The sequence below is a fragment of the Macrobrachium rosenbergii genome, chromosome 34 (assembly GCF_040412425.1).
Source record: "Macrobrachium rosenbergii isolate ZJJX-2024 chromosome 34, ASM4041242v1, whole genome shotgun sequence".
In the NCBI taxonomy this organism is placed as follows: domain Eukaryota; kingdom Metazoa; phylum Arthropoda; class Malacostraca; order Decapoda; family Palaemonidae; genus Macrobrachium; species Macrobrachium rosenbergii.
Window position 1 is genome coordinate 3657530 of NC_089774.1, and position 19581 is coordinate 3677110.

Here is a 19581-nt window from a genome sequence, read left to right on the forward strand (position 1 = left end):
TTTTAATTGTTTACTTCTTGAGCACTGCTAAAGTAGATTGATTTTATAACCAGATTTTAAAACCTATGTTAAAAAGAAAGTAAAAGAACCGGTGGAAAAAAATTTAACAAAATCAGTACAAATTCAACAGTTTTTAGCAAAACAAGTGGAAAAATTTTTAACAAAATCAGTCACAAATCTGACAGTTTTTAGCAAAACCAGTGGAAAAAATTCTGACAAAATGAGTCAGAAATCTAATAGTTAAATTTGATTGATATAATTTAAAAATTACCTCGTAAATTTTATAAATAGTTAAATTGGTGTGTCAAAACCAATTTTTAGTGCTGATTGGTAAAATGCATGATACCAGCATATTGTAACGAATTAAGGATTCCATTATTCCTAGAGCACTGTTTAAAACAGTGTCTTTGAAATTATAACTGTTTAGTCAGCGATTTAAATCTCTCTCGCGCTCTCTCTCTCTCTCTCTCTCTCTCTCTCTCTCTCTCTCTCTCTCTCTCTCTCTCTGAATATGTGTCAGGTTTTGGGTGTGCTAGTTTTGATGTTTTTTGAATGGGGTCTGGTTTTTTTATGGTTTTGCTAAAAACTTAGATTTTGTGATTGATTTTAAAATTTTTTCCATTGGTTTTGCTAAAAACCGTCAAATTTGTGACTGATTTTGTTAACATTTTTCTGCTGGTTTTGCTAAAAACCGTTAAATTTGTGACTGATTTTTTCAAATTTCCTTCGGCGTTTTTCTAAAAGCTGTTACATTCGTATTTGATTTTGTTAGAAATGTTAAATTTTCAAGTTTTTATTAAAACCCTTCAAGAGGTTTTGAAGATAAGAAGGGTTATTTTTGACTGATTGCAAATAAATAAGCCAGTACTGATTGGGTATAGTGAAGAGAAACTGCCAAAACAAGGGAAAATCTTTGAGTTTGTTCACAAGAGGAGACACATAAGAGTGAATGTGAGCAAGAATGAGACTATGAAAGTAAGAGGAACCAAGAATAAGGAGCAATGAATGTTCATATGGAAGAATGGCAAGTAATTCTTTGAAGCAGGGAAGGTGGCAGGGTGTGTGCAGAAGATTGGGGAGAGATTTGAATCGTCCGTGGAAGCCAAGGAGAGAATATATGAAGGAATCGTTGAGCCAACACATCCAAAGGGTGGTTCAGTGTGTATTCAGAGATTTTTTTTTTTATTGTGTGGAAAGAATGGAGGTGAGTTGGTGGAAATTTTACAATCCAGAAATATTGGCAAGGACAAATAGAGGAAGACAGGAGGGGCTGTATAGATGATAAATAAGAGTGGGTGCAAGGCAAATAGCACAGTGTGTCAAGCAGGGTTTAAAGCAATGCTGATGAACCTTCTGGGTAAGTAGACAAAGCAACTAGTATTGTGACAGTTGCATTGTTTTTTTCTCTAGAGCCAACCCTGTTAGTCAAAATGGCTTAATGTTCGAGATTTTGAGCCTGGGAAAACTTTCATTCCCATTAAATGCCTACATGGCTATTATGCAATTGTTAAACGCTGGACTAATCGACTGATACAAACTCAAGATAAAGCTTTAAAAGGCTCTCGATAACATCTTGGTGATCGGAGGAAGAGAGACAGCATAACCCTCCTAGAAAGATGTACTGAAAGGTTTTGTGATGTCATTTCAGGAAATTTTGAGCTTAGGGAAATGTCTTGAATTCCTATTTTCTGGCAGGTTTTAGCTTTTATCTTATTACCAAACCACAGTGGACTTTGAATTCCTATTTCCCATCAGGATTTAGCTTTGTCTCACAGCCAGACCATAACGCAGTTCGTTCTAAACGTTTTTACCATGTGTCAAAACTGAAGTACTCCAGAATTCCATGTGGCAGCCTCTGGCATCTTTTAACAGCATCTGATTACCATGTTCTTCCATATAGTGGTGTCAAAGCTTAAGTTGCCCGTTGTACGCACACATTTTATGGCAGCTTATAGCTGCATGTTGCTGCCAATGCAGGAAGTAGCCAATAATAATATCCTGCCACTAAGAAATTTACCCAAACAAGGACTTATGTCTGTGGCAGCATTATGCTACAAAGTTCATGTACTTAATCGTCTTTCATCCCGGTGAAGTGAGTTATTTTTCGCTGCTTATGCTTCTTAATCTATGATTATCTGAAATGATTTGCGTAATCCCGTCTGGTTTTATCTATTGTCAGAGACGGGAGCATCTTCGAGTGCACCACTTGACGGTAATAGGTTGTTTACATTGGAAAGATGCCAAGTTTTGCCGGATAGAATAATATTTTGCTGATGCGAAAGATAATATTGGTTTTGTATTGCCCTTTATATTTCCGATGTGGGGACCTACTGTGAAAACAGCTGATATTTGCTTAGGGGCTTTTAAGGTAGCATAAAGAGGGATATATAGGTAGATAAATAGATAGATAATATATGCTACCTCACCTTGTATTCACCGAACAAGATCTTCTGTGACATGTTCGAACCATGTCGTAAAAAACTAGTTCGGTCAAGAGGTTTTGAAGATGAGGCTGGTTATTTTTTTATGGTAATAGTCATCATAATATTATGTCTGTCTTTCATACAATAGACATTTTAATTTTTAAAACCAAAAGGAGGCTACAGAACTGCCTATTCAAATGATAATAAGAATCAGGGAAATCAGAAACGAAAAGAGTAACAAAGCTTGGAAGATGAGAGGAAGAAACAGTTCATGAAACGTGGGAATTGAAGATTACTGACTTGTAATGTCCGAGAGAGAATAGGCCACTTGACAGGTGATACTAGATCAAACGAGAGGAAGAGGAATCTTCTCTGGTGACTGAAATTGTACCTGTAGAAAAATGAAGCGAGATGTAGTGAGTGATGGAGAAAGTGAGATTAAAAAATAAAGTTAAGTATACCTTAGTTTAACCAGACCACTGAGCTGATTAACAGCCCTCCTAGGGCTGGCCCGAAGGATTAGATTTATTTTACGTGGCTAAGAACCAATTGGTTACCTAGCAACGCGACCTACAGTTTATTGTGGAATCCGAACCACATTATACCGAGAAATGAATTTCTGTCACCAGAAATAAATTCCTCTAATTCTTCATTGGCCGGTCGGAGACTCGAACTTGGATCTAGCGGAGTACTGGCCGAGAACTCTACCGACTCGTCCAACGAGGAACCGGTGAGATGAAAAGAAAGTCAGAGAGAGAGAGAAAGACTCCTTATACCAAATTATAAAAAAAAAAAAAAAAAAAAACTGATGGGACACTTGGTGCCAAATTTTGGAGACCAAGATATTAAAAGAAAACAAACAGACGTGACACCGCCTTTGATTTCTGAATATTTGTTATTGTTTTTCTTTCTGTTGTTCGCCTTTGCATATCAATTTTGTCAGCTTACAGTTGCAAATCTTGGCATTTTAGAGTTACAGATATTTAGACGTTTTAATCTTCACGGTCTGTCAAAGGTCTGAATTTTCTCTGCATGTTTCCTCTCAAGGTTTTCGGATATTTTTGACAGTTTTTGCCAGTCATCCTCTCACAATTTGGCCTGATGTTTACTCTTACGCCTTCGAAAAATTGTCTAAAGATCTTCAGTAGTGGTTATGACGTTTGTTTTTGCCTAATATTTACAACATTTATCATTTATATCTCCCTAGATAGCATTTTAATCTTCTGCGATGCCGCTTGTCGTTTCAAGGTTTCTGCGAACTTGCTACTCTCTCTCTCTCTCTCTCTCTCTCTCTCTCTCTCTCTCTCTCTCTCTCTCTCTTTACTCTCAGTGGTTCTCTATTTCCCTCCTGTACGATGCCTTCCTTTGAATACCGGTAACCAATTTAGGAGCAGACAAGAGATCTTAATGACTTTACGCAAGGCACAAATTGGGTTTCCAAAACAAGACGCACACACGCACACACACACCTCAGCTCGTTCGCTACACCGAGTGACAAGACATAAGCAACACTACTGGTAAAGAGAAAAATTCGTCTGTATGACATAGAGAGAGAGAGAGAGAGAGAGAGAGAGAGAGAAAGTGGAAGGAATATCAAGGAATATCTGATGAATGATTACCTCGTCAAGGCCCTCTCGATTTCAGTGATAATGTGATGATATACATTTCTCTCTCTCTCTCTCTCTCTCTCTCTCTCTCTCTCTCTCTCTCTCTCTCTCTCCTGCCAAACATAATACTTTACTAGCAGTTACACATAATAGTCTGCTTCATACCTAGTCACCTGATTTAATACCGAAGTCATAAAATTCCTATTGAATTTCTTTAGAGCAAAAAAAGTAAGTATACCTTAGTTTTACCAGACCACTGAGCTGATTAACAGCTCTCCTAGGGCTGGCCCGAAGGATTAGACTTATTTTACGTGGCTAAGAACCAATTGGTTACTTAGCAACGGGACCTACAGCTTATTGTGGAATCCGAACCACATTATAGCGAGAAATGAATTTCTATCACCAGAAATACATTCCTCTAACTCTTCATCAGCCGGCCGCGGGAATTGAACTCCGGTCCATCGAGCGACAGTCTGAAGCTCAACCGGTTCGGCTAACAAAGGGCTCTTTAGAGCAAAAACCTATGCCATTTCTTTTCCCCTCCCTCGTCTGAGATCGAATTCGTGTCTAGCCAGTTAAAGAGAGAGAAATAAATCTTCAGACAACCCTTGTGCCATAACTAAAAACTTTGATTAATGCAATCTGTAAATTACATTTTCCGCCGGAAAGATCTAAAATGGTTTATTTCGAAGTGAATTTCCTTTTTTAAACAAGTGTCTAAAACCCATGCGTCCTTGATCTTTTAACAATGTTAAATCTAGGGTTAACATTGTTACCACGTGTGACTTATTTGATTAAATTTTAAGGTAAGAAATAGGCCACGCCCATTGGGTGTGGCCTATAGTTGCCAGAGATTTCCTGAAGTAATTGTAGTCTTAGCTAAGAAATAGGCCACGCCCATTACTGGGTATAGTTGCCAGAGGTTTTCAGATATTGCAATTGCTTGTCTTGAATATTTTGATGGCATATAGCAACTTGCTAGTATTATTGGTGCCAAGTACCAAATTTTTTTTGTCACAGATGGCAAAGAGCAGGTGTTATTGTCATGCATTATTTAGAAAACTTAGATTTTTATCATCTTATACATGTCTTCATGGCCAAATGATCAAGTTGACCATCTGTCACTGTATCTAAGCCAGAGACTCAGGTTCGAACCCTGGCCAGGGTAGATTTACCTATCAGTTCTAATTCCCCTTGTGTGCAAAGTATTCCCAAGGTATAGTAATGTCCATAATAAGTAATATTTGCAGTGTTAATATTTTTAAGAATAAAAAAGTTAATGTTTTTGTGAAAAACTGCATGTATGTATATAATATATAAATTTATATATATATATATATATATATATATATATATATATATATATATATATATATATATATATGTGTGTGTGTGTGTGTGTGTGTGTGTGTGTGTGTTGAAGAATCTTGTCAGCATTGAACTGTTATCCTAACTTTGTTCTCAGTGGGGTTGGGGTGGGCAGGGAGGGGTAGAGAAATGATGAATTAGCAACTTCTGCCCAGGGCAGCTGTAACATTAGTATGCACCCTGGGTGGGAAAGTTCAATTTTTTCGTCCCTGGAGAATCCGGGAATTCGATGCAGTGGACATTTAAGATTTTTTTTATTTTTTCTCAGCCTCCGTTACAATGATGCAAACTCAGATTTGGAGATGAATTTCTTAATTTCATTTTTAATTTTGGTCGTCAATTCATGGGATCATTTTAGTTTCTTGAGTATAATAGAATGAGTCTCTCTCTCTCTCTCTCTCTCTCTCTCTCTCTCTCTCTCTCTCTCTCTCTCTCTCTCTCTCTCTCACTTCTGGTATTTTCCCAGGCCGGGGAAATGCAAAAGTCATTAAAACTTTTTTCGAGACTTCTGCAAATGCACTGTTGAGTCTTATTTTAACGGTATTTAAGATGCAGTTGCATTGATGAGAAATATATATATATATATATATATATATATATATATATATATATATATATATATATATATATATATATATATATATACTTATACCTCTGTGTACGAACAGGAAGCGAAATTCATTTAGGTTTTTAACATGTTCGAGTTTTTGACAGATTTGGGATTCTGGCGGCACCGGATAGGAACATTACTTAGCCAATTTAGACCCAGAATTTAAAGACATTATCTGTTTCGGGTTTGACAGAAACATTAACCAAGTATTGCTTAGTTTGGTTTTTGAATCCAGGTTGAGACGACATTACTTTGAGATCCAGGAAAGCCATTACTTATTTAGAATTTACAATCGAGATTGAAGAAACATTACTTGTTTCGTTTATTTAAATCCAGGTTCGAGAAACATTACGTCTTTTTGTTTTGAAATATAGGTTAACGAGACATTACTTCTTTTGGCTTTAAAATCTGAGGTTAAGGATATTGTACGCAATTTGCATTTTAATTCTAGAGACATTACTTGTTTTGCGTTCAGGTCCAGGTTAAGCAGCCGTTACTTGGCCATGGCTTTAAATCTAGGTTATAGATTGAGAGTTTCGTAGACTAAGCCTCGTATTATACCCACGGGCGACTCCCGAATCTCATTGTGACTCATTACCATGAATCCATAGACTTTAGCGAACTCATTCAGCCTCACATCCCACCGCGTATCCTCTTTGAGCCCGGCAAGCCTCATTGTAGCCCATAACCGAGTTTCAGTACTGCTTACAATATCTTGTAGTCGTCCCATTTCCTCACACCACAATCATGACCTCGGGTGGCTCACGGGCCACGCTGTGACCCTTGACCCTCTGTACGCCTCCTGTGAATTGCCCGTTTTAATAGGATCTCTTTCTCTGTGTCTTCCAATCCTGCAGGAACTCCGGGAGAGCTTCAACTACGGCCTCTTCTGCCCCCCTCAGAATGGGCGGGCGGGGAAGTTTCTGGACGAGGAGAGGCCCCTGGGCGACTACCCACTCGCCACGCCCATAGGATACCTGGAGGTAATGGGCGTGCGAGGTCTGTAGGTTTTCCTTCCGGAAGGATGGGGGATCCTGTGCAGTCCTTCGTATTTCTTTTTATTTGGTCTTTTAGATTTTCGGATGTTTTTCTGTGTGTGATTTTGTTAAACTAGTGTGTTGTTGTTATTATTATTATTATTATTATTATTATTATTATTATTATTATTATTATTATTGTTGTTGTTGTTATTATTATTATTATTATATATATGTTGTTGTTGTTGTTGTTGCTGTTATTATTATTATTATTATTATTTGTAGTAGTAGTAGTTTTATTTGTGTGTATATATTATATACACATATATATGTATATATATATATATATATATATATATATATATATATATATATTCGTGTATATATATGTATATATAGAACCACATTGCTTCAGAATAGGAGAGAGTCATGAAAGTCTATTATTATTATTATATTATTATAAAACTGTCCGACTAACATTCCCAAGCTTTCAGATTATACGTGGGACCAACAAATATAAATCCCCCTTATCTCTTATCAGATTTTGGAGTTCCGACTCGCATTTCGTCCAAGGGAATGCAACCTATCTTTTATCACAGTAGAATGCGCCGAAATATTTACAACATACCACACACATTACTACAGACGCCCACACACATACCTTCGTGTTTTATGAATGAATGAGCCTCGATATGAATGAAGCTATGTGGTCATGGATCCCTTAGGGGGGTAGAGCCGTTAGTGCACCTCGTATGGTGCACTGTAGGCGTTTACTTAAGGGTCTTTGCAGTGTCCCTTCGGCCCCTAGCTGCAATATCTTTCATTTCCTTTTACTGTACCTCCGTTCATATTCTTTCATTTGACTGTCCACCCTCTCTAACAATTGTTTCATAGTGCAACTGATGTTTTCCTCCTGTTACACCTTTCAAACCTTCTTACCGTTAATTTCTCTTTCAGCGCTGAATGACCTCGTAGGTCCCAGCGCTTGGCCTTTGACCTAAGCTCTATATTCTATCTGTGAGGTCATGGAGTGAAGTCTGTGTTAAATGTTAAGGATTATAATTAGGTGGAGGTGAGTGGCGCTGTATGGGGGATGGACGCATTGCTGATGAGCCCTCTGTGCCATCAAATAAGGCTGCCGATTTTGTTAGTTTTCTGCACACCAAGATCATCCCTGATTGCGTATTTTTAAAATGTGAATTTTGCTGTGATTATTGACTTATTTTTTCATTCTAGAACCACCCCCTTATGCCCTAGTCATTTAATAACAGATCCTTGAAATAGTATTAATATTTAACAGCATTCCGCCGGAATAGTAGACTAGCAGCAGTGGGTCACATCAAGACCAGCTACTTACAAGACTCCCCGCGGTCCAGAAAGTACGCAAAACGGTAGTAGGAGGAAATGTGGAGATATGGGCGTACTCTAAATGACGTAGTCCCCATTTCCCGGCCGAAGATTCTAGATAAAGCGGATAAAAGTTCATAGATAAGGCTTGAGTAAGGCTCCCAGTATCTCGGGACTTTTAGTTGAATAGAATTCGCCTTCGGTGAAGGTGGTGTGAATTGAACGCGCTCCTTGAAGACGGGAATTTCGTCAGTGACCAAAATAATTTCGTCCGGGAATTGGAATCGAGGGATTCTTTGGAATCGTAGTGAAATATGGCGCTTCGGAATTCTAAGCCTAAAGTAAATATTCTTCTGGTATTTGTGTTTATTTTAGTGGCCGATGGGATTGGCAACCTATAGCCGTATAGTAGAATGACTTATTGTTGGAAATGATAATGATATGATTTGTGATTCGCGTAACTTTTAAAATCTTATTTAAAGCTTCCGTTGAACTAAACATTGAACTACGTACCTGGCAGTTAATTCACTCTTGTGAGTTGTAACCAGACAGGAAAACTTGATGAAAACCAAATAAATTTGTATACAATTAAGAGGTCATTAAGTATCAATTATTGACCAGAGGTTAATTATGATTACCGCTGTTGCTGGTCTCAGCATTTGGGAGATTCGTCACAGGCACGCTTGCCGCTTGTAGCTGTCAGCTAGAGTCTGTTGTAAGTTACGTAAGCTTGAAACAGCCATGCTGCCCAACTTCTCGAACAAAATTAAAAATTTTACTCATTCATTTGTCACTTTGTTTAATTTTTTGTATTGCATATAATTTTTTTCCTCCAGAATTTGAAAGCTTTCATATTTTATTGCTCATATCGTACTTAGAATTTTGATGAGTGTGTCATCTTGTCCGTAACACCCTTTTATTTAGTTATGTGTGTGTGTAAACTCTTGTACCTGTGTATGCCAGTGTCAATAATAATAATAATAATATTCCATACATCTGATATGATAGTGAAATGATAAATCGTAATTATAGGGATTAAATACTGATAACAAAAGTAGCAGTGGGTTCTATGGATTAAAATCGTAGTTATATCATGACAGTGTGTGCTCATGATAACACGTATTCAGTGTTATAATGAAGGAGTAACAATAACTTTGACAAGATACTAGTAATACATTTTATTCATGATACAGTAATGTGGATATTATAATAATAATAATAATAGTAATTATAGTAATAGTAATAAATGTGTGTAATTTCTTAATGTTAGTAATGAGAATTGTATGGTGTTTACTCAATATCACAGTGAATAATCATGATACCTGTAACAGTCTTCACAATAATGATGCGTATTCTCATTCTGCTATGTAAAACGCCGTGTGTAGTCACATATACATTTTTCCTGTGTGTAACAAGGATGGTCTGTTGGTAATTAACTCCCTGTTTAATCAACACAAAATCTGTTACCAAAATATGCGAGGAACAAAATTTACTTTATATAGAATTATGTAGAACTCCCAAGCCTTGGCCAAAGGGCCTGAAGTGTTTATTCTCATACCCTGGCAACCTGCCGTTAAGAAATCGGACGCACTGTTGACGTGCAGGGTGCCAGGACACGATAATGGCGCTTTTGACTGGTTAGCCAAAGATAAAGTCCTCATGGCTTTAAGGAACAGGGGCATTAGTCAACAATAATAATAGCAAAAATAGTAATCTTTGCCTTAACAATTAAGAAATAGGACGCACTGTTAACATGCAGGTTGCCAGGACACGATAACGAAGGCTTCTGATTCTTTAGCCCTAGATAAAGTCCTCATGGCTTTGTTTATATGACAATGACACTAATCAACAATAATGAAAATATATTCTTTGCCTTAGCAGTTAAGAAATAGGACGCACTGTTAACATGCAGGTTGCCAGGACATGATAATGAAGCCTTCTGATTCTTTAGCCTAGATAAAGTCTTCATGGCTTTGTTTATATGACAATGACACTAATCAACAACAGTTAAGAAGTAGGACGCACTTTTAACATGCAGGTTGCCAGGACACGATAATGAAGCCTTCTGACTAGTTAGCCTCAAACTGTAGTCCATTTTGCGTTGTTTAGGGAACAAGGACGCTATAGCCAGTAATATTAACAACAAAAACATCACTCTCTCCCCCAACAGCTGAAGTACAAGCGCCGTGTGTACAAGATGCTTCATCTGGAGGAGAAGGCACTAAGGGCGCTGCACACACGGGCCAACCTGAGGCGCTTTTTGGACTACGTCAAGGAGAACAACGTGGAGAAAGTCAGCAAGATGTGCGCCAAGGGACTCGATCCGAATTTCCACTGTCAGGACACGGGGGGTGAGGCTCTCTCTCTCTCTCTCTCGTCCACTGTCTGGAGACAGGGGTTAAGGCTGTCTCTCTCTCTCTCTCTCTCTCTCTCTCTCTCTCTCTCTCTCTCAGGACACTGGGGATAAGTCTGTCTCTCTCTCTCTCTCTCTCTCTCTCTCTCTCTCTCTCTCTCTCTCTCTCTCTCTCGTCCATTGTCAGGAGGCAGGGGTTAAGGCTCTCTCACTCTCTCATTGTCAGGACACTGATGGGGAGACTCTCTCTCTCTCTCATTCACTGTCAGTACTGAGGTGATGTTCTCTCTCTCTCTCTCTCTCTCTCTCTCTCTCTCTCTCTCTCTCTCTCTCTCTCCATGGAGAACCGTTCTTGCACCTGCTGGGCCTTTTGGTAATGGTTCTCATTAACAGCCTTTCATCTGCGGAGCCTTTTTAGTAATGAGTTTTATTTTGAGGTGTAACTATTTGGCCTTTGGCTCGACTAAATAGACATCCGTGGTTTGGACGTGTTCATTATTTTTATTATTTTCCTTTTTTTATTTATTTTTTAAGACGTTTGTCATTTCTCCTCGTTTTTCTGCGGTTACATGTTTTACAGTTTTTGTAATTTTCTGGTTCAGGCTTGTTTCTCGTGATTTATAATTGCTGTCAGTGGTTCAGACTCATATTCCACAGTTCAGGCGTGCTTATGTTTCATAATTCAAGCATGATTTTAGTATTTCGAGCTTTTTCTGAGGTTCAGCTTTCGTTTTACTGTTTGGTTTGACTTGCAGCTTTCTTTTTTTTTCTATTGGTTTAGTTTTAGTTTTAGTTTTCTGTAAGAGAAAACTATTGTGATGGCTTTGTCTGTCCGTCCGAACTTTTTCTGTCCACCCTCAGATCTCGAAAACTACTGAGGTTAGAGGTCTGCAAATTGGTACGTTGATCATCCACCCTCCAGTCATCAAACATACCAAATTGCAGCCCTCTAGCCTTAGTAGTTTTTATTTTATTTAAGGTTAAAGTTAGCTATGAATGTATTTCTGGCATTGCTATAGGTACCAACAACACAGGCCACCACCGGACCGTGGCTGAGTTTCATAGGCCAAGGCTGAAATTTTCATACAGCATTATACACTGTACAGAAAAATCGATTGCGCAGAATAAACTTCGGCGCGTTTTTTGCATGTTTTTCATCGTTCCTGATTCACCTCTTGGCCTTCTGTTGACCCCATAGTTCAAACTTACGATGACTTTAATCTTAGTATTCTTTTTATCATTCCCCTGTAATTCTCTGTGGTTCAACCCCAGTCTTCCTTTTTGCTGTTTAGCTCTAGCTTTCTTTCTTGGGTTCAGCTTTTAGCTTTCTTTTTGTGGTTTATTTCGTGTTTTCGTGGTACGACTCTCTCTTTTGTATGTCACCTCTTCCCTTCCTATGTGGTGTGTAACCCATAAATTTATACAAAAATATTTAAAATATATATATAATTGTACATTCCACTATTAATACTGTCATTTCCATTTTTTATTCCAAAGCCACCGTTGCTATTTCCACCACTATACGATTCTAACTTGCAATGCACCGCCACATATCCCCAGCACTAACCTCAGGATTGACCATTCCAGAGACGCCTCTGTCCTTGGCCGCCCGAATCAAGAAACCGTCCCGGATGATGATGTCTATGGTGAACGGAGGAGCGCTCCTGGACTACAGAACCAAGGACGGAGTCACGGCAATGCACAGAGCCGTCCAAGCCAACAATTTCGAAGCTGTCAAGACGCTCCTAGGTAAGGCCCCAGAGCGGTTTCCCCCCGGAGCGGTTTCCCCCGAGATGGAACCGAGTACTGGGAGCTTTTCTCTGAGAAAGGCTGAATGCGATAGCTTAAAAACTAATCTCATTATGTTTCCCACACCCAAAATCCTAGTTCGGGCTCATGTAACCTAACCTAACCTACCCTAAATTAACCTAAACTAGGGGCATGGCAAAAAAACCAGGGCTGGTTCAATACTAGCATACATCTCAGGAATTTGCAGCCCGGGACTGTTTGAAGGAGTAGTGTCACAGATTGTTATTCCAGATACAGTATATGGGTGTTATTGGTTCTCTTTTCTTGGTGGTACAATCAGATCTTGGTAATACTAGAGGCTGTGTACAATGGCATTACATTGTTATGTTCTGTGTACTTCCATAGGCATCCTAATGTCCCTTTCTGTTTGTTGATTAGGAGTGAGTTCATATTATGAATAATAATGGTAAAAAGACCCCTTATGTACAGTGATTTCTGTGTGTTTGCAGTAATGTCGTACTGTGCCACCTGATCCAGTCCTCTTGACTCTGAAGAATAAAACTGAACTGAAAACAAAAACAAAAATCTACTATAGTTAACTTCTTCCCTCTCTTCCAGACTTGGGAGCATCGCCAAACTACAGAGATTCAAGGGGGCTGACCCCCCTGTATTATTCTGTAACCCACTGCACAGACCCTTTGCTCTGTGAGGCTCTGCTCCACGATTATGCTGTGATAGGCGCTGCTGACAACCAGGGGTGGCAAGAAACGCATCAGGTAATCTCGGCTGTGAATGATTTTAATCCCCAGGTATTGAGTTAATACTGGGCTGTATTTTGTATCAGGGTGTTTGGCAACAACATTCATTGCTTGAGATGGGTGAGGTAGTTGTAAGGTGATCCTCGTGAAGTACAGACGGGTCATGGTAAACAGAAGGTCTCCTGCTTGATATATTGACACCTCTTGTTATAGAAGGTAGTCTTTGTGAAAAGGTGTGGACAGCTAATGTCAAAAGGTGGTCATCAGTAGCAAGAAACAGTGTACTGACGTAAAAAGGCAGCCTTCATTTTGTGTTAAGAGTGGATTAAAAAAAACGTTTTGGATAACAGGGTGTTTAAAACATCTTTCACTTGGAGTAACTGACAACTGATGTAAAAAATTATCTTTCATTACAAGGTAATAAAAATTTTCATCTCCTTTTAATGAAAGGTAACTTTTTACGGACTTGAAAGGTGTCTTTCACTATGAAGTGCTAAGAGTTGCCATCCGATAATTCGTATGGAAAGATTCCTTAATTACAAGGTATGAAAAGAGACATAAAAAGCCTTCATTTTAAGGTTCCAACACCTGATGTAAAAAGGTACCTTTCATTGGAGGTTGCTGACTGCCAAGTTAAAAACTTATATACATAATAAATACTAAATTTTTTTTCCATGCTCTTCCATAAATTTGAAAGTGCATGCTGACAATGTGAATTGAGGAAGAAAAATATTGAGTAGAGTTTGCATTAGACATTAAAAGTAGGTCAAAGTCCAGGAACAAACAGTAGAGACATTAGTGAAAAATATTGTCATAAGTTTAGTGAGCCACTTCTTTTTTGAGACAAGATTTTTATTTTTTATTAAAAGAAATTGCATATAGCTGTTTGAAAGACCTCGAGCAATCACGCAAATGGGATTCACAGGAGACCATTTTCCCTCCTTGTTATCATATGTACCATATAAATTTTGTCCACATGAATTTAAAAATTATGCATAAGATTGTTAGGAAAGTAAAAATGAGTGCTGTGAAGTCACTTTCCCGTGTTTGGGATTGAATAAAATCAACATTGTTCATTGAAGAGGTATTTTGTAATCTTTTTTGATCCATCATCATCATAAAGATATTCATGACATTTTATGCCAAGATCCTTAGATGCCTATTCAGCTACAAGATATGGTAAGGCGTATCTTGACTATGCCCTTTGGTCTTAGAATACTCATTGCCCAAAAAAACAAGCAGGAGAACCCAGTATTAAGCTCAGGTGTTGTAAAAAAAAGCTCATGGGAATACTTAGAAAGTCAAGTGCATATTTTCAGTCAATGCATGGCCTTGCAAGTGACAAAATCATTATTCTCTTAAGAAGGTGAACCTACAATGGTGTTAAGGACAGACCTTTTTTGTAGAAAGAGAATGGACGAAAGTTGAGAGAAAAGAAAGTTAGGTAAACTGTCAAGAAGATAATCCTGCAATTACTAAGAAATTACCAAGATAATAATAGTATTAAGCTGTATTCTTTTCTGTAGGGTACCCTAGTTAAGGAGCTAGTTGACACTATTGTTTTCAGACTGATTCTGACTTGATAGCAGTGAAATGGTTCTTTTCCAAGCACTGTAGTATTAGCTAAGATTTTTTGAATCTCACTGTCAGGGTGATAAATCCACTATTATCCCCCCCCCCAATTATGTAGATTGCCAAAGCATAGAAGGTTCCCTAGGTAAGAAGTATGGACATATTAAAAATATCACATCCTAATAAGGACAATTTTCCTTCAAATTGCCAACATGGAGGTGAATATGAGAAACTAATATGATTTCCCTATACAGTGCATAAATTTATTTTGATGGTATTGTGGTCTGATTTCTAATTCCTAGACATTGGCCTTTCATCTAGACATTTATCAGCATATGAAAATGTTTGGTTATGTTGATGGACTTTTTAAGTTAGAGCTTATAACTGACATATGTAATAGCCTTTAGAGGGTGGAGAAACACATTTTCATCATGATTCTTTACACACTGGATGCAGGCCTAGGAGAAAGAATATTCAAATTCTAAATTTCTTCAGTAACATTTGTGTTAATGAGCTGAGTAAGAAAGCAACAGCCAAATCTTTTCCCCATTACTGTTTACTAACATTCTGAACTTTGAGACACGGTGAGTTTACACTTAACACTATTGTGTTTTCTATTTCAAATGTGTGAAATCATCATTTTCAAAATCTGCCTCTGATCATTTGGTCCTGGCTTGGAAGTCTCCAGAGTCCTGTGTGCAAATTCCTTAATGCTCTCACCATCTCTCCAACCAAGGTCTTTTCTACCATATTTATTTTATACAAAATGATTAGATCAGCCTCAGTCCTCCTTAGAGTGTGCCCAGACTTCCAGATTATTTTTTTTTACACGTCAGAAATTGTCACTCTTACTGTAGTGGAATTGTCACCGGTTTATGTCGTGTGTCTGTCAGTCTGTGCCCATCTACCCTTGTCTATCTGCCAAGCTTAAATTTTTTAAAGCATTATAGTTTTGATAGTATGAACATTAAGATAGATATTCTACTATGGAGGATGTAAATTCATCATTTTATGTGGTGCATCCAAATGTCAGGTTACACTTACAGATCATAGGTTAAGGAGGTATATGCCACTGCTTGGGAATAGTCATGAACACATCAGATTCATGAGTAAGAACTTTATTTCATATTGTACACCTTTGAAGAAGAAGGCTACTTAAGACGAATTAATAGTACCCGATTCCCCCACCGGCTGAATAAAAAAACTGTCGAACTTGCAGGCATGTCGTAACAAGCTGGTGCAACACTTGGAACATCTTCTCTTCTATGGTGCTGATATGAATGCTCAGAACGCCTCTGGCAACACTCCACTCCACGTGTGTGCTGTCAACAACCTGGAGGACTGTGCTCGTGTCTTACTTTTTCGAGGGTGTGACAAGAATGCCCTGAATTATGCTAATCAAACTCCTTACCAGGTGCGTGGCATTGTCGTTTTCTGAGGTGGATTCAGGTTTGCTTTAACCTCTTGTTAAGTGACGTACGGTGGAAGGTTTGTTCCAGCTTGTAATTAGTAGGATAAATTAAGCATGGGGTTTTGTAGACATGGGAAATAGTAGACTTCTGTTTTTGGTGAGTCACTGGTATAATTTTTTTCCATTTCTCTCGCCCTTGATTATGTGTTGAGTGTATCAGTTTGGAGGAACTTGAAAGTGTAAGGTTTCTATATTGGTGTTACTTTCATTACAGGTTGCAGTTATTGCTGGTAATATGGAGCTTGGTGAGGTTATAAAAAATCACAACTTAGAGGATGTTGGTAAGTTTTAGAAGTTTTCAAGATCATGATTTTGTTGCTAGAAAGGTCTTTGAGTAATTAAATAGGAAAATTAGCATAAAACAGCCAAGTCACTGGTTATTTCTCTGAAGCAATCACAGCTAAGTCGCTGGTTATTTCTCTGAAGCAGTCACAGAACAGTACAAAATCTTTTAAGGTGGAAGACTGTTAAATAACTGCAGTACGTGTTGCCAAAGCAGTTTCCTTCAGCTGACCATTTTCCCATTTTTTCCAGTTCCGTTTAAGGAGCCTCCTAAGTACAATCCAAATCGACGCATCTCTGGTGCTCCTCTCTCTCGAACCCACTCAGATCCTAGACTAGATGTGTGTGCAGTAACCAAACCACCATCACCGTCCCCCTCCAGTAGATCTATTCCACCATTCAGCTCTGCTTCCTCACTAAGTGAAACGTCGACTGGAAGCAGCTCGACTTGTACGCATCCAAGTGAGATGGACTCTGAGGAGTGTGCAAGTGCTTTGGGCTCGGCCAGTCTCAACGCTGGTAAGTATAGTGGAAGATTTACTTCAAACTCACACACCACAGGTTACGCCCGTGAAATTGAACAATGCAGTCTGGTTAAGTGACTTGAAAATGCATTGATGTAATGTAAGTGGGATCAATGTTTAAAAATCTCCCCAGTGTAAAGTGGTATCTTGTCCTGTTACATGTAAAGTAGTGGTATCTTACTGAAGCCATGGAAAGAACTTTGCATCCTGTATTCCTCGACAGTGCTATATCTGTCAGTGTCAGAATCAGATGTCGTTGGTAGCAGTTTAAAGAAATGGAATCTAACTCCTCTTCTTTCTGTCCTGAGTAGCAGGTATGGACTGCTGCGACATGGTGAGTGATAGCTCTGGCGTCTGCACCTCGAACAGCGGCAGTGCAGAGAGTTACGATGCTACTCCCACGGACGTCACCCAGTTCGAAGTTGGGATGCTGGTGGTGTGTCTCCACCAGTACACTCCACATAAACCAGGGCACTTGGATATTAATGCTGGAGATATTTTAGAAGGTAATATCAAGTGCAAAGTTACTCTTGGGATTATTAAAAAGTGGTTTGACAAGAATGATGAGTCTGGTGGATTTAGATAAGCACATACATTTAAAAAGTTAAAGTTGAATTTTCAGATGGATTTTGTAATCATGCCTCACACAAGTTTTATTTTCAGTGGTCCATATGATGTGTCTCTTGCTTAGTAATATGAACACTTCTTTTCCGTTGGGAATCTCCACTTCCTTTAGGTTAACTGTCACTTGATTGCTTCTGATTATATGTGATGCAATGAGGATTGAGGAGCAGTTACATGGTCAAAAAAAGTAGTCTATTAAGGAGGATCAGTTTGAAGGCTATTAGCAAGAGCCAGATAACCACAGAGAGGCAAAGTTGAAGGTCTAAATCAGATGGTAATTTAGGTTTGACCAAAACACTAATTGATGCCCCACCATTCTCACAGTAACTGGCAGCACGGATGATGGAATGCTCGAGGGAACAATCCGAGGCGTCTCAGGAGTGTTCCCGCCACAGTGCGTCCAGGAGGTGCGCTTACGGAACCCTCAGGCCATTCGGGAATCGCTTATCGCCCCTCAGGTAGCGAGGGTTCAGGGAAGGAGAGAGATGATGGTGCATCAGCACTACGGCACAGCTCCAAGACTTAGAAAGACGTATGTTGAGTTGTGCTCCTAACTGTAGTTTTCCTCCTTACAAAATATGAAAGCATTCCTACTCGTTCTTGAAGATTAATTGCTGTTAGTATATGCCTTCAAAATACCAAGGTATTTGGAGTTATTTATATTATAGAAGGTAAAAGATTAGAGCAGCACATTTCCCTGTGAACTTAAGGATATATTGTAGCCACGATTCTTCTGGGGATCCAGACTAATGTGCAGAACTAACAATCAGGATCAGTGGTAGTTGTCATAACCGTATTCATCTTTTTCATAAACAGAGCCAATGAACCTCGGACAGTTGTTCTCCATAGAGGTAAGAAAGGATTTGGCTTTGTCCTACGAGGAGCTAAAGCGACTTCACCACTGATGGAAAGGCCAAATGAACGTGGGCCAGCCCTCCAGTACCTAGACGATGTAGATCCTGGTGGAGTTGCTGATTTAGCAGGACTTAAGAAAGGAGATTACTTACTCAAGGTAAGGTTGGGTGGTGGCATACCAGTGAGAGCGACCATTGCGTTTGTGTTTATTACAGCATTGTGTGCACATTATCCAGTACAATGAACGCCCCGTATTGGCGGGGGATACGTCCCACACCCCCCGTGAATAGCTAAAATCCGCGAATACTTAAAACCCCTCTAAAAACACTTAGAACTGCCCATTTTGATAGTTTAAACACAAGAAAAACCCTGTAAAAATGCTTATACCTGAGTATTTTAATAGTTTTATCACAAAAAGTGCATTTATTCATGAAAATTATATGAAAACAGAGTAATTAGTGAATATTTCTCAGTGAAAAATACCGCGAATGGGCGAATTTTCCGCATCCGCAAATAATGGGTAGATATGTTCCATGGAGAAACCCGCGAATCGTGAGAACGCGACTACGGGGGGTTTACTGTAGTTCTTTGATATAAAAGAGGCATGTGGCGTCTTGCAGATCAACGGAGAGGACGTGTCGCAGGCTTCGCACGAACACGTCGTCACGCTAATCCGGAAGTCAGGGGACTTGGTGCAGATGATGGTGGTCACCCCAACGCCCGTCACCTTCTTACCTCACAAGCCTCCCATCGGCAACCTGGGAACTATCAGACGTGGGTGCCAGACCCTCCCCCGCAAGCTCCATGCAGGTAGATGCATGTCCCACCTCCTGTTCTCCAGGCTCCGCTCGAACTAGTGGCTAGTCTTGGTTACTTGGATCCTGATTGATATCCATAAATGGTTTCCTCCAAGTGGTGGATATCTGAGCAAACTTAATGTACAGATAAGCATATATATCACATACTGTCAACTCCCTCGATTACTTGTGCACATTTTGACCATATTGAACGATTTGTTTTTTCTCATATATGAATGTTCCTGTTCATTCCTTTCATCGTGA

The 19581-nt window shown here is 39.0% G+C and overlaps 1 protein-coding gene across 32 annotated transcripts in view; it reads left to right on the forward strand.

Moving 5' to 3' along the window:
* Positions 1-19581, forward strand: part of Prosap (prosap) — a 422776-nt gene that overhangs the window by 392372 nt on the left and 10823 nt on the right. For 28 of the 32 annotated variants that reach the window (XM_067133635.1, XM_067133627.1, XM_067133628.1 and 25 more), the window contains 11 exons: positions 6866-6991; positions 10503-10683; positions 12273-12434; positions 13053-13210; positions 15984-16178; positions 16450-16516; positions 16770-17036; positions 17353-17547; positions 17990-18197; positions 18482-18677; positions 19141-19330. In XM_067133635.1, the coding sequence (XP_066989736.1) occupies positions 6866-6991; positions 10503-10683; positions 12273-12434; positions 13053-13210; positions 15984-16178; positions 16450-16516; positions 16770-17036; positions 17353-17547; positions 17990-18197; positions 18482-18677; positions 19141-19330 (1945 nt within the window). Of the gene's footprint in view, positions 1-6865; positions 6992-8516; positions 8674-10502; positions 10684-12272; positions 12435-13052; positions 13211-15983; positions 16179-16449; positions 16517-16769; positions 17037-17352; positions 17548-17989; positions 18198-18481; positions 18678-19140; positions 19331-19581 lie in introns of those variants that run through there. The other 4 variants (XM_067133630.1, XM_067133639.1, XM_067133661.1 and 1 more) reach the window with 3 other exon arrangements.